This window comes from Nicotiana sylvestris, chromosome 3 (assembly GCF_000393655.2).
Source record: "Nicotiana sylvestris chromosome 3, ASM39365v2, whole genome shotgun sequence".
NCBI lineage: Eukaryota > Viridiplantae > Streptophyta > Magnoliopsida > Solanales > Solanaceae > Nicotiana > Nicotiana sylvestris.
In genome coordinates, this window is record NC_091059.1 from 217,338,606 (window position 1) to 217,353,876 (window position 15,271).

The 15,271-nt window shown below is 35.0% G+C and overlaps 2 protein-coding genes across 2 annotated transcripts; one reads left to right on the forward strand and one right to left on the reverse strand.

Moving 5' to 3' along the window:
• The first annotated feature begins 942 nt into the window (after nucleotides 1-942).
• On the forward strand, nucleotides 943-7,220 carry LOC104238761 (two-component response regulator-like APRR1). The gene is made up of 6 exons (XM_009793223.2): nucleotides 943-1,625; nucleotides 2,376-2,537; nucleotides 2,625-2,758; nucleotides 3,160-3,327; nucleotides 4,290-4,383; nucleotides 5,466-7,220. Exons 1-6 carry the CDS (start codon nucleotides 1,493-1,495, stop codon nucleotides 6,407-6,409), a joined length of 1,635 nt encoding a protein of 544 aa, XP_009791525.1. The 5' UTR covers nucleotides 943-1,492; the 3' UTR covers nucleotides 6,410-7,220.
• A 403-nt stretch (nucleotides 7,221-7,623) lies between these two features.
• Nucleotides 7,624-11,050, reverse strand: LOC104238760 (vesicle transport v-SNARE 13-like). Its single transcript, XM_009793222.2, has 6 exons — nucleotides 10,838-11,050; nucleotides 10,478-10,605; nucleotides 9,720-9,778; nucleotides 9,445-9,633; nucleotides 8,320-8,490; nucleotides 7,624-8,079 (listed from the first exon to the last, which is right to left on the reverse strand). Exons 2-6 carry the CDS (start codon nucleotides 10,569-10,571, stop codon nucleotides 7,927-7,929), a joined length of 666 nt encoding a protein of 221 aa, XP_009791524.1. The 5' UTR covers nucleotides 10,572-10,605; nucleotides 10,838-11,050; the 3' UTR covers nucleotides 7,624-7,926.
• Nucleotides 11,051-15,271: the final 4,221 nt, after the last annotated feature.

Consider the following 15,271-nt stretch of genomic DNA (forward strand, 5'->3'; position numbering starts at 1 on the left):
CCAAGTAGCTCCACCCCCTATCTGATAGAACAACCCCCTTTTCTCTTTTGCAAATCCTCCACAAAGACAAGACTGGAACCATTTATAGTAGAACTTTATCTACGACTGTAATTTCCAAATTAGTAGAATTTGGGAATCCTTTTGTAAATGGCTCTACTAATATCGACAGTATGGTAGAACAATCTATGAATGAGCCCAATAGGGCTCTCTATCCTTGTAATAGTACTAACTAATTTATAATAATAATTTCGTATTTCCATCAAAAAAAGAAAATAATTTGAGTTACAATAGCAAGAATGGAATAGTGTAGTCTACTATCGTCCATTTGTTTTTCTTTTGTATGTGGTCACTGCTATTCAATTATATTCTTTTTTTCTTCTTTTTTTTTTGTATAAAAAAGAAAAAAAGGAAAAAAATACTGGAAGGATAAGATGAGAATATAATGAGGATTCAAGACTTGAAGATTGAAGGCAAGTCACGTGGAGAAAAATTGGGCTAACATTTTTCGGCCAAATCCAATAACCAATAAGAAACGTTATACATATTCTGGGCCTTAAAGTAGACGATTCTCTTCTTCAATCTGTACTATCACATTTACAGATCTCTAGATGACGTGGCTTCTCCTGTATCTCTAGCCAACTATCTCCTCAACCACCCACCCCCCTTCAAAAAATATCCCAAATATCTTCCTCTCACATCGCTCTTTTTGATCTTTTCTCTTTTCACTTTTCACTTTTTCTTTCACTTTTTCTTCCACATTCCACGTATTACATTTCACTATCTTACGCAGCGTGCCAGCTACGCTCACCTCATCTAATCCGTACCGTTGATTTCCCGCATTCTGCGGTTCAGATATTTTCAACCCCTACGCGGCGTACTTTAGCTTTCACCATCGACCTAAAAAGTGCTAGTATTAAAATTTAAAAGTATTTATTTTTCGTCGGCCTGAAAAAGCTGGAACTTATAGACAACCACTCAGAAGCTTACCAGCCAGAGGAAACTCTACTTTTTTACTTCATTTTTATTTTTCTAACTTGAGTTTTACTCTAGGTAGGTAGAACAGATAGGAAGTTTGTGTACAGATTTGTCGAAATTAGTTCTTGCTAACGTGCGCTGGATCGGTCGACGAACGATGCTGTTTGAGAATTTATGTATTTTTCCGGTCGTTAATTCCCTCCGATGTGCCCGGAGATGTTGCTGCTTGTTTATTTAGCACAGCATAATAGCAGAAGCACTTTTTATTTATTTTTGCAGTATTAGGTGAAAAGAGATGTATATCCTTGGATTGGATAAGTTGACTACGTGATCCGCTAAATGAAACCAGCTGAATTAGAAACCCTAAGTTTAATTTTTCTGGTTTCTAATTTTTACTTGTAGTGAAGAGTGTGGAAAGTGCTTGGAATGGAGGTTTTGTAGCATTAATTTACGGGGGAGTGGGGTTTTGAGCTGGAATTCTGAAAACTGTTGATTTTTAAGTATATTGTGGGAGATTATGGAGAAGAGGGAGATTGTTAAGAGTGGGGAAGGGTTTATTGATAGGAGCAAAGTGCGGATTTTACTGTGTGATAACGATGCCAAGAGCTCTCAGGAGGTTTTTACGCTCTTGTGCAAATGCTCTTATCAAGGTAATATCCAGTTATCGGAGCTCCTAGTTTATGATTTTTGTTAGTATATTTTATCATTGACAGTCTTATAAATGTTTTTTTGTGGAATTTGATTCGAGATGATTTATGTTTTTCCTGAAGCAGGTGTTAGAATTAATGTGAATTAAGTCCAGATGATTTATGTTTTATTTCTAAAGCTGGTTATAGAATTAATGTTAAATAAGGCCTTATAAGTACTCTTGTTGAATGGAATAGTTTTATTAATTTTAGTTTAACTCCTGTTTAATCGTTTATATAGATGATCGATCACTTGCTTTATCTAACATGAGCTCTGATGTTCCTAACTTAAGCATGTTGCTTCCTGTTGATCTTATTGAAGATTAGCATTCATTGTCTCAGCTCAAAGGTTCAACCATCTGTACTTCTTCCCCCTCCTCCAACTGAGGAAACAAAACAAAATAAGAAGAATAAGGAAAAGGAGAGTAGAATTGAACCTTTAAAAAGGAAATAATTAGCTTATACTGGCTTAGTTGGTATGCATTAATTTCCATCTCAAAATACATGGTTGAATAAGAATGAAAACAAAACTAAAGGATGTAGGGCAATTGGGCGCCAGCGGTGGCTGGGGGAAGAAGCTTGTCTTAGTAAGTTACCCTTGTTTTTTGATCCTAGGTCAATCTATAGTTGGCTACTTGGCTTATAATACACATGGTATTTTAGAAGGCAGCATTGAATGTTCTTGCGTTGATTGTGGTGATTTTCTCCTTGCAGTGACTTCGGTGAGGTCACCCAGGCAGGTGATTGATGCACTGAATGCTGAAGGACCTGATATTGATATCATCCTTTCTGAAGTTGACCTTCCTATGTCTAAAGGATATAAGATGCTGAAATACATCATGAGGGATAAAGAGCTGAGGCGCATTCCAGTGATCAGTAAGCATAACTTTTATAAATTGTAACTTGATTTCAGATGTACTTATAAAGAATGGTAAAAAATTAATTTGTTTTTTCCTTTCCTAGTGATGTCATCGGAAGATGAAGTCTCTATTGTTGTCAAGTGCCTCAAATTTGGAGCAGCTGACTACCTTGTAAAGCCTCTCCGCACTAATGAGCTGTTGAACTTGTGGACTCACATGTGGAGAAGAAGGCAAATGGCACGTTCTTTATTTCATCGCTTAACAATTCTCTTTCCTTGCAATTGCATTTGTTTTACTTGAAAGATTTATCTTTTAGCAAGATTTTGGGAGACTTAGGCTAAAGGTAAATAGAAGGGCTCTAGGCAAGGGCAATTAGTAAACCACTCTTGGAATAGTATGTTCTTTTTCTTAACTTCTGATGATATGTTTCACTGTCTTTTCATTTTAAAGGATCTATTATTGTGGCATGATCATAATGGAGAAGCAAACGATGTCTGAGCCCCAATTCTTTTTTCTTTTTTACACCATTTTTCTTAGGATGCATGCAAGGAATTTTTCTACTGCTTTAACTTTTTAGAATGTTATCAATGTCAACATCCATGTAATATTCTAAATGTTTCTCTTTGTTTCTTGTACAGCTTGGACTAGCAGAGAAGAACATCTTAAGTTATGACTTTGATTTGGTTGTATCAGACCCCAGCGATCCTAACACAAATAGCACTACTCTTTTCTCTGATGATACCGATGATAGGTCCCGGAAGAGTGTCAATCTGGAAGCATGTCCCTCTATTCAGCAAGAAGACGAGGTATTATTGCCTGGAAGACCATTTTCTCATAACATTACCTATAAAATCCATTGTTTTACTTGTATTTTATCACCATATTCAAGGTGGCTTTTATGTGTGCTATCCTGTGACTTGTTCTTTTGAAGTCTGTTATTTGGAAGATAGCTTCAGGATTGAAAGTTGTCCTAACTAAGCGGTGGCCAAAACTTATTGTGACTTGTTTTGCGGGAGAGGGGTTAAATTTACAAAAGTTAATACCTTCACTCTGCTTGGCTGAAACATTCTGTTTCCTCCTTCATGGAAACTGGAAGATAAATTTGTCATAAGACCTTTGACTAATTGAGTTGATGCAGGTGATACTTCTAGGTCTACATTCTTACATTTATGGTTTCTTTGGCAAGAGACCCTTTAATTTGAGCTTATCTATAGAAGAATTTAGACCATTGTAAAAGGGTGTTATTGCTAAAGCAACTTAATTTTATATGTATAAAGAAGCGCTAAAGGAAATAAATATCAAACATCTAAGTACATTTTAACAACCATTATGCACATATTGTTTTGCATCAATTCCATGTGACATACAACAACCTGGAAGAATGCATTTACTAATTTAGAGTGAATAAATGGGCTTATTGCATCCTTACACCCAACCTTTGGAAAAACAAATTATAGACTTAACATGGGATTGCATCCTAATCAGACAATTATTTATCAAAAAAATATTCTGACAAATAGAAAAGATATTCATATTGCAAATATTGTGGGATGCGCCGGTGCTGCTTCATGATTGTTCCATTCATATGATATTACCTGTGTTAGTGCCAGTTCTGTGAACCAGTTACTGTTTTAAAAATTACAACAATAATTTGCTTCCTGAATGTTAATTTTTAAATGGTTAGTTTTAAGTAATTTCCTTCTGATTAGATAGTAAACTAACATATGATGGGTGTGCGTCTCCTGTCTGTCGGCCACTATATTTTCAGGTTAATGCTTCCACTGCTGCTCCTATAGAGACTGCCATTGTGTTTCCATCTGAGTGTCAGTCTGATGTGCCAGGAACTAATGAACGGCAGACAGGTCAGTGGTTCACATGGCTTTAAGTTACTCATTCTTCTTGATTGTTGATATAAATGAGATCCTACTTCCCATATTTGCAACCTGAGGAAAATGGCGAGTAAATGATCGCTATAGAAAGTGAATACTACTACCTTTCAATAATCTAATTTTTTCCCAAGATCAAGCCTATTGAATCCTATTTGATAGAGGAACAACAGTGGCTTGAGGGCGTTAGGTTACCTATTACATATTGCAAACCCATATCCAGTACTCAACCCCCCACCCCCCAAAGAACATGCTTCGCCACCCCAAAGATGTGTGTGTGTGTGTGTGTGTGTGTGAGAGAGAGAGAGAGAGAGAGAGAGAGAGAGAGAGAGAGGGAGGGAGGGAGGGAGGGAGGGAGAGGGGGAGGGAGGGAGGGGGGTAGCTTGTTACAATTGTTTGGGCTGCATTTTCAATTTTCCTCCATGCTTGAAAGGTATTCAAAAAGGCGTTCGAGTATATTTCTGTTGCTTTTAGCCTGAACTTGTTCTGCATTTTCTCATTCTTCCAAGCTTGAAGTTATCTAGATCCTAGGCATTTGAGTACATTTCTGCTGTTTTCGTGTGAAATTGTAGTGTTTTAGAACTCAATTATTGAAGCATAAACTATTTATTGGAGATGCATGGCATGCCTAAGGTAGTGTCAGTGGAAACGAGTAACAGAAGCAGGCAAGTCTGTGAGTAGATTTGCCATATGTAGAGGAAACATTTGAGTTCATCTTGTATTCCTTTGTCTAAAGTCTGAGGATGATATTAAGAGAATGGTGTTCTTTATTGTTGGAATGATTTAGGGCAGTCATTGAATTCATGTTAACTGAAACTACAGTTGCCTTTACATATTGAAGGTCTTCAAATAGCCTTATAGATGAGTGACTTAATGAGCAACTTCAATTGTAATCTCTGTTCTAGAGTTCTTGTATTGTTTTATGTAACAGATCCTGAGATTGATTGCTACAGGTGATAAGCTTTGCTGTTTATGCTCCTGAGAATTATAACTATCTGAGATGAACCTTCCCTATTTCTTCAAATGGATTTAAGTTTAACATACTGCTTATTGAACAGGACAAATTTCCTTATTTCCTAAGAAGAGTGAACTGAAGATAGGTGGGTCCTCGGCCTTCTTTACCTATGTCAAATCAGGCGTTCTTACAACCAATGACCAAGGAACAACCTGCACCCACGAAAATGTGCCTCAGTTGAGAATTGAAGAGAAGACTAATGCAGTCGATGGGCATCTAGAGATTGAAACTCAAATGCAAGTAAATGGAGATGCAGTTGAAAATAATTCACAAGGCGATGACTATCCAAGTAGTAACAGTTTTCCAGAGTCGTATTCCATGGAAAGGTCCTGTACTCCCCCTTTGTCATTAGAGTTAACGCAACAGAGGAACTCAAAGATGGAGGAGTTCTCGCAGGTGTACATGCATCCACGCAATGAAGCTCAGCGTGATGCTGTGAGTTTTCATGCACAAACTGCTTATTCCTATTTTGTTTCTGGAGCAATGAATCAAGTCATGATGCCATCACCACATATTTATCAGAAGAACCTGCAAGATCTCCACAACCATGCTAATTCAGCTGTACTTCCTCCATACAACCATATGCCTCCTTGTCCCCCTCATATGCATGGGATGGCATCATTTCCTTACTACCCTATGGGCCTATGCTTACAACCTGGCCAAATGCCAATACCGCATCAGTGGCCTACAATTGGAAATTTGCCTTCGGCTGAAGGAAAGGGGAGCAAAGTTGATCGTAGAAAGGCAGCACTTATGAAGTTCAAACAGAAGAGAAAGGAAAGATGTTTTGACAAGAAGATCAGGTATGTTAACAGAAAAAAGCTGGCAGAACGGAGACCTCGTGTGAGGGGACAGTTTGTTAGGAAGGTCAATGGTGTGAATGTGGATCTTAATGGGCATCCTGCTTCAGCAGATTATGATGAGGAGGAGGAGGAACAAACAGGAAATTTTGATTCACCTGAGGATGATCAATCGATGTGTCTATGATGATTGCAATCTTGTGGAAGTTTTCCCTGTCAATGAATGGCTTGGTTCTCAGAATTTCCTGTGCCGGAGAGCTATTATACCTCGAGGATGAAAAGATGCTTCAGTTTTGGTCAACATGCCCACAAATGGAACAGGCCAACTTGCCATCAACGACTTGGTCGACATGCATGATCAGTTGTGCAATGAGAAATTAAGAAATCCTCTGCTCTCACTGTTTTCAGTGTCATGTAATTGTGTGTTAACAAGGTAAAAATACATAAAGCTTAAGTCAAGATTCAGAGAAGCAATCCGGACAGGAGAAGTTAATTGTGCTATAGTGGCTCTTGCTTTTCCCATCTAATATCACCGGAATTTAGAATTCTTGAACTATAGTGAGGAAGCCAGAGCCTGTGATTTCACAGTCAAGCAAGGTAATGAAGTTCCAGTTACATTCTTTCTGGTAACTTTTTGAATTCTACAATATAAAAAAGGTTGGAGGCTGTATGTAACAGAGAGCTTGCATGGTCGACTATAAGATTCTGCCAAAGCTTAGCGTAATCATCGTTTGCTGCTTCTATCCCATAATGGTGCATGTCAGTAAGCATTAACGTAGAGATGAATTTCGGGCAAAAAATGGATCTCGTACGCGGAAGGTTGCGCGGGTAACAGAAAGTTGCATTAGCTCGGAAACACACTTGGGAACATTCTTGCTCCAAGTACAAAAATTGAAAATTTTACCAATACTTCTATGTTATTTTACAAAAAATTAATACTTTTATGCACTACACAACCCTAAATGTTTTCTGGGGACATACGTACCTCATTTGATTTAGTCCATTCTTTCTAAGCAATATCTGACCAATCACTGTCAGAGACGCTAAATCTCATTTAATAATATAGTGTCAAGGGAAAAGAAAAAAGAGGAACACAAGGGCGTCGGGTTTTAAACTTGGATCTGAAATGCTCTAGGTTTTTTTTTCAATTAGTACCAAAAGAGGGATTAAACTCTTGACAAAAAGAAAATTAAGAAGTTCATCCAAGACACAGATTTTACAAGTTGACAAAAAATCGTCTTATACGAAGTCCTACAGACGAAAAGTTTCCTAGATTACTGTTATCCGATCCATTCCTTCGGAAAGAGAACCAATAGTAGGTCAAAAGAAGTTGTTCATCTATGGAAAACTAGAATATGATTATACGAGTGGACTAAAGGCTAAAGCAAAGGGCGAGGGAGATGAAAAGTAAGGGAAAAAACACTATCAAACGCTGCACACTGTTAAATACATTTTACGGATCCCAGACAAGGATCACCAAATTCAGACATAGTAATGGACAAACACGGCAATTTAATATTATGACAATTGCCAGGGCAAAAAGCACATGAAAGTTGGCAAAACCACACCACAAAAAGACCGCAAATTGACATCACAATTATCATGTGAACTCAAGAAAGTGTACTCCAACAATACATGCTCTTCTTTTTTCTTTCTTTTTGTAACAAATGAGAAGCACGTAAATTCTGAAAGCCATCCATTGAGCTAATGGGCCAGCTTGAAGTAAAGAACTAACAGGATAGCCAGGACCAAGACAGCAATGATAGAACTGATGATCCATTTATTCCTGCTCATCCTTCTTGACATTGTAGTCAGTATCTTCTTGCTCCTGCTAATATTATCATCCACTCCATGAAGCTGTGAAGGAAGAAACTTACTGATCAAATTTTCATAACTAGATATTTTAAAATCGAGCTTATATCACAGATGCCTTTTTTAGCAAAGCAAATTTGAATTAGATCTGTCAAAACATCATCTGAAATTTTCACAACAGTGACATATCAGAATTGGAGGTTTTCCCTCTTCTTGTTTTCCTCTTAGTTTCTTATTGCCCATACCGATTGGATGCACAAGACAAAAAATGGATAAAGGGCATACCGTGTCATGTGCATGCAGGAGAGACTGACGTTGTTGATGCAAATCTTGAAGAATTGAGACCCCTAGTTCCTCGGTTTCTAGCATTGTTTTTCGGCTCTCCCTGATCCTATCACTCGAATGATTCAACCTCTCTGTTGACATCATCAACCTTTGCCTTTGATCAGCAGACACCTATATGGCATTGAATTAAAATTTTGACCAAGCAAAAGCATAACCAATGAAGCGTCGATCAAAAAGTGAAAGAACGTTCAATCTCACATAAAAACTTCCACAGCATAAGATATCCATCCTGACAGTCACATTGATAAAGGAAATGATTGCTCGAAAAGCACACCCAAGCAATAAGCTAGCCATATGAAACTTCCATAACTTTATGTTTTATGTGATAACGACACAAAGTATTTCCTCCCTCCCAATTAATATGAATATTCTTTCCTTCATGTGACATTCCCAAAGTAGTTGACACTATTCCACTAGTAATCTTATTCTATACCGCTTTCACAATTTTCAAGATTACAAATTCGTTTAACTATTTAGCTTTTAATTCAGTGTAAAATTTGCTCGATCAGACTTGCTTTTCAATTATTAGTTTAATGTTTTTTTCAATATCATCAACATACTACAAGTCAAAATAACATCTTCCAGTCCAATACCTCTATAAAATGGAATGGACAGAGTATTACAGGTTCCAACATGCTTAAAAGCTTATACTATTTGCTATTCTCCCTCTTGACAAAAACAATACCACAATGGTTAAATTTCCCTTGTAAAGGAAAACCACTGCAATGACTCGTAAAAAAGAAAAAAGAAAAGAACCTAAAGGAAAAGAAAAGAACCTATTATTGAGATAGACCCTAAAGAGAAAGTTGGAAATGTAGACCAATAAAGTAATACAATGTGAGAGACGCACTATTGGTTCAGATGTCTGGGAAAACTACAATATTCGGTCTGTACGGTGCAATTATTAGCATGTCCTTTAAATTGAAGTAGCAATTGGAAACTATTAGCCAACGTCAATGAGAGTAATGAGAATTTACTAATCAATGCTTTAAAGGATTAAGATCAGCATAATGTTCCTTCATTAAACTGATTAGCTGGAAAGCGCAATATGGAAGAGGGGATTACCATCATAGTATCTGCCATCCCCGATTCCAACAACTCGTCCCTTGCAGCTTGGTTTGCATTTGCTGATGTGATTCTTTTCACTTCACTTTTTAAGTTGTTCAGATCACTTTTATATTCTCTTAACTTGGCAAGAAGCGTGGCCTTAACATTTGGAGGTAAACTCCTAGCTTCTAGGTCCATCTTGCGAATCTGGAAATGAGGATAAAAGAGCATTCTTAACCAAAATACAGAAACAAGCAAAAAAACAATTTGCGGCCAAAGTTATTCAGAATTACCAATGCTTCAGCATCATCTAGGCCAGCTTTTATTTCAGACACTTTTTGTTTCTTTTGCTCTGCAAGCGTGAAAAAAACATGCAGAAACAGTTAAAAAGGCAACAAGGAACTAATGGTCAAAGCCCACAAGCATTAAAAAAAGCTGTAACAGAGGTCTCAAACAGGCAGAGATAGGGTAATCGCAGATTAATGAGCCCTGTGATTAAGAAGTAACAGAAGCAACTAAAAGGCAACAACTGGCCTAATGGTAAAAAATGCACAAGAACACAAAAGCAAGCAGTATCAGAAGTTTGAAACAGGTTGAAATGGAACTTAATAGTAGCATTTTTTGGGATATAGTTCTGGAAGTCAAAGTCAAGAGAATGCTATCCCAAAGAATTAAGCCCAACAACCAAAATAACCTAACCAACTTTAGATAAGCTTACCAACCAATTGACATTTTATGAAAAACTACTTGGTTTTACAAGACCTATCGTGTAATCCAGCATTAGGAGCAGTGATACTTATTCTTTTCAATATTCTTTGCGATTTCAATACAACAATGACTACGTCTCATTCCCAAACAAGTCAGGGTCAGCTATATGAATCATCACTGACCGTGTTCCTCGTTTAAATTCCTCTCAGGCCAACATTATACAAAATAAAAATAAAAAACAAAAACTCTTCAGAAGAAAACAAGAATGCATTTTTCCCTTTTTGGGGTAAGTAAAGGAGCATCTTTTCGTAGAAAAAGGAGAAAATGGCTATATCTTTCTCACCTCCATCAAGGATACTAGCTGAGCTGCATTTCTTCGTTAAATTAGCAGAAAGCTCACAGTACTGCCTTTCATATCCTTCGAACACCTGACTCATTATGCCTTGCCCCCTTCTCAAACTTCACAAATACCTTCAGATCACATAAAATAACCGTAATTTCAACCAATTAACTATCTTTTTCTCTAAATTAGGTTCTCCATTGCAATAACAAGACACCAAAATGTGATCTTTTGATTCCATAAGATCATGATTATTCTTAGAGAACCGAAAAAATTAAAGCCGAAATTTATGATAATTTAGCAAATGTAAGTAGAATATGTTACTAGAAAAGGGATAAATTCATAGATAAGATAGATACGCACCTTGACTTGATCGGAAAAAGGAGAGAAATTCGCCGGCCGGTGATCGAAGAATCGGTGGGAAAATGGGTTGGAGCAATCGAGAATAATAGAATGATTTTTTGGTTGTCACCCACAGACGGGAACAGAATGAGTACTTGTTTAAAAGACTCTATTACCCTTAAAAGTCTAAGGACTAGTTTATTCCTGTTATTGTTAGGAGTAAGCAAATAATTTGATAAGGTTTTACCTAGTCTATCTATCTATATAGAATAGGAGAAGCAAATACACTACATTAAGACAAATGTCTTAACAACAAAAAGCCAAGTGGCATTGTTAAGACAAAATAAACTACTTTTCTAACTAACTTTTTTTTGAATTTTAAATTTTGAATTAATTGGTTACACTACTTTAATTAATAAATATAGATATCTTATAATCTATCTATATAGAATAGGAGAAGCAAATACACTACATTAAAACAAGTGTCTTAACAATAAAAAGCCAAGTGGCATTGTTAAGACAAAATAAACTCTTTTCTAACTAACTTTTTTTTTGAATTTTAAATTTTGAATTAATTGGTTACACTACGTTAATTAATAAATATAGATATCTTATAATTATGATAAAAAACGAAAATACAAAAAAATATTCTACTCATAATTCAAATTGGAGTTTTAAAATTATTTTACAATAAAAAAATAAAAAACTACCAATTCAAATTGGGGAGTAATTTCTTTTTAATATATTAGTAGTAGTAGTATGTGTGTGTGTGTATATATATATATATATATATATATATATATATATATGGGAGTAGTTATTATACTAAATCTTTTACTTATTAATAATTCATATGTCAATTTAACAATATTAAAAAATGGATAATACAGTTAGATAACCAAGGAGCAAATATATATATATATATATATATATATATATATATATATATATATATATATATATATATATATATATATACACACATACAAGACTTATAAAAATAATTATAATTATTATGAGAAAATTCGTACATATACACATAACTAAAATCTTAATAAACAATTAGTCATAAATTAAGAATACTAAAAAACAAAATCAAATGATATCGTAAAAATACATATACTAATTAAACTTCTCATGTAGGACAATTTAGTTAATAAATAGAACTCATAATTTCATAATGAAAAATACAAAAATATAAAGAAACTATTAGGGTATTATAATACTAAAAAACAAAATCAAATGATATCGTAAAAATACATATACTAATTAAACTTCTCATGTAGGACAATTTAGTTAATAAATAGAACTCATAATTTCATAATGAAAAATACAAAAATATAAAGAAACTATTAAGGTATTATACATAAGATAATTTATTATATATAAAACACATTTTATTAATTAGAAAAAATATTAGTACATTTTTATAAAAATAATAAAATGCTTATCAATAATTTTAAACAGTATAACATAAATATAAAAATATATATTTCCAGAATAAGAAAATATATACGTATGTTCTACTAGAAGAGAAGTAGTATCAAAATATTTAGTCAATTGATAAATTAATAAAAAAAATTACATTAATAAATGTATAGTACTAAGTAATTGCTAATTTAATAAATAATAAACAATTAATTTGTTTACTATAATGCTTTGTAACCTTTGATTTTTTTTATAGATTTTATTATATTTATGTACACTATATTAAATAATAATTAATATTTATTAAAATAATATAATATATTAGGTCATAATTTTATAAGATTAATATTCCGTCAAATTATCCGCGCATCGCGCGGGTTCTAACACTAGTATTTAAGAACACATGACTTTATTTTCATATTGAGATTGTGATGTCACTTAAAAATTAAAATAATTTATTTCAAACTTATACTGGCGTCATTAAACTAAAAGTCTTGATAGTATTAGTCTATTTTGTGATTATTGAGGAATTTTCTTTTTCTACATCCAACTCATCCGCACCAACTCATTTACTAACTCACATAGCTCTTGATTTATTGTACTCCCTTCGGTCCACGATAAGTGATCAATTTACTTTCGGCATGCCCATTAAAAAATATAATTTTATACAAAAATATCTAGTATGATTAAACTACCCTTAATTAAATATTTAATGTGAAGAGTAAGAAAACTTTTTAGGGATATGTACATAAGAGTAATCTTGTAAAAACAAATTAAATTCTTTCTTAATTATATAAATAGACATTTATTTTAGATCAAAATAAAAAAGTAAATTGATCACTTATCGTAGACCGGAAGGAGTAATACTTTTTCTATACATGCCCGTTATTTATTACTATAGTGACTATAAGAGCTAGCGAGCTCTTTTTGTGGAAAAACTTTTTTTTTTTTTTTATCGTTATTGCATGTTTGACTAAGATGGTATTTCAAGAAAATGCTGAAAACGAGATAAATATTCCATATACTTTTTCTTTTTCCACCATAAGCTGTAGGTTATGTTAGAAATTTACCGTCGCTTTTAGGGACTTGTAATGTGACCTACATATAAAGTAATAAATTATTTACTTTGTCTTCCAAAGAAAATAATATATCAGATAATATTATGTAGTTATACATGTGAGCACGTGATTTTTGCCCTATGAGAACTACTCCCAAAAATTCAAAATAAAATAGTTTTGTGTTGTTTGTAATTTATGTGTGTTTTGTCTGCGCATATTTATTTTATATTTTAAATGAGAAAAATACAAAAATATGTGTTGCATGTATATTTAGGGTTTAATTTTACAATTTAGGAATTAATTAAACAATCAAGTTTGTTTTACAAAATGGAAAAATCACAAAAATATGTACTTTGCATTCTTGCGCTAATGTCCGCATTATGTGACTTTATCTTTATTTGATGTTTGATTTCGTATAATAGCTATTATTATAAGTTAATGTTTAGTTAATTGTCAATCTTATAATTTAATTAGGATTTTTAGTTGGTAATTAGGAATTAAAAACAAAAGGAAAATTGAAGAAAAAGAAGGAACAAGAGAGGAAAATCGGATTGGGCTCAAATCCCTGGCCCAGTGGCATGTCCCAAACCCGGTCCAGGCAGCTCATCTCACAGGATGGTGAAATGACATAGTATAGGAGCCAAACTACGTCGTTTCAATGGCAAAATCTCAGTCATTCAACCAAACCACATCCAACGGTCACAGATCAATACCCGTTTGTCCAAAGACCAACCCGGTCGACCCGTTTGTCCAGAGACCAACCCGGTCTTAAGAGTGTCCAAACGACACCGTTCCATTAAGTGAATTGATCCGAGACGTTGATCTTAATCGATCTAACGGCCTGGATCAAATCCTTCCCCCAGTATATAACCCTAAGACCGCCCCCCGCCCCCTTAGAACCCCCTATTCGTCTCTCTCAAAGGGTCTTCAGAGACCAAACCGCGTTCCACCGCTAACCGCCCGCCGGAAATCGCCCACGGCGCCAGTCAGTCATTAATGGCCACCCAAATAACACCCCCGAACCTTCTAGCCATCATCTCCACGAATCCATGTTCTGTTTGCTTCGAATCTCAACGGAACTCTTCAAATCTTAGATCGAAGAACTGACCCCTAACCCTAGTTCACCCAAACGCCTCCAACTTACACCTTCTGACCACCTGACCCCCCCGACCCAAATCCCATGTTAGTCCTGCTCAAATCAAGCCGGAGCTGGACGAATCCCAAATCGAACCCCCAAGAACCCTAGAAGACCAAAGGTTGAAATCTGTCCAAATTAAAGGATGATTTGGGGTCTAATCGACTTTAGTCGAAGTGTTCTCAGTTGAGAACACTCGATTAAGGTCCGTTCGACCTCAAAAATGGTCCAAGTCAGGGTCCAAGTCAGGGTCGTCCATGTGTCTGAGTTCTTGAGGTATTTTCCCTTTCTTATTTGTTCCGTTTTTGGGTTTGGTTATTCTGTTTACTTTGTTTAGTGTAGCTTTATTGATTTTTCAATTGTTGTCGATTGATTCTGTCTTTCTCTATCAGACCTTTTATTTGGTCCAGTTTTATCATTGCTTCTGTTTGCTGTCGATTGTTATGTGTTATAATTTGTGTAATCGATTGAATAAGTGTCGTCGATTAGTCTGGTATGCTTGAATGTTAGATTAGCATGATAATAGTCTAATTTTTGGTTCATGCTTGTCTGTTTCCCCTCTTGCCTCGTTTGTGTTCTAAGGTTGTATTAAAATGAGCTCGTTGGTATATTTGAACTTAGAACCGAGCCTGTTGGTATATTCAGTTCATTGAACTGAATTTATTGGTCATTTATTATCCTGAATCTGTCAATACCCTTTAAGCCCTGTTGACTGTTTCTTCTTTTGTACTCCAATCTGATTAAGGCATATGCTCGTCTAGTTGATTTCAGTTCATCTGTTGCTGAGCTAAATATGATTGGTTCCCCAATATAGTTAGTTCAATATGTGCTGCC

Bases quoted from the DNA above. Each gene is read 5' to 3' on its own strand.
- LOC104238761 (XM_009793223.2), top strand. From the start codon at position 1,493: ATGGAGAAGAGGGAGATTGTTAAGAGTGGGGAAGGGTTTATTGATAGG. The intron at 2,759-3,159 runs GCACGTTCTTTA...TTTCTTGTACAG, and splicing joins TGTGGAGAAGAAGGCAAATG to CTTGGACTAGCAGAGAAGAA. The intron at 3,328-4,289 runs GTATTATTGCCT...CTATATTTTCAG, and splicing joins CTATTCAGCAAGAAGACGAG to GTTAATGCTTCCACTGCTGC.
- LOC104238760 (XM_009793222.2), bottom strand. From the start codon at position 10,571: ATGAGTCAGGTGTTCGAAGGATATGAAAGGCAGTACTGTGAGCTTTCT. The intron at 9,634-9,719 runs GTAATTCTGAAT...CCTCATTTCCAG, and splicing joins TAGATGATGCTGAAGCATTG to ATTCGCAAGATGGACCTAGA. The intron at 8,080-8,319 runs GTATGCCCTTTA...CTTCCTTCACAG, and splicing joins TCCTGCATGCACATGACACG to CTTCATGGAGTGGATGATAA.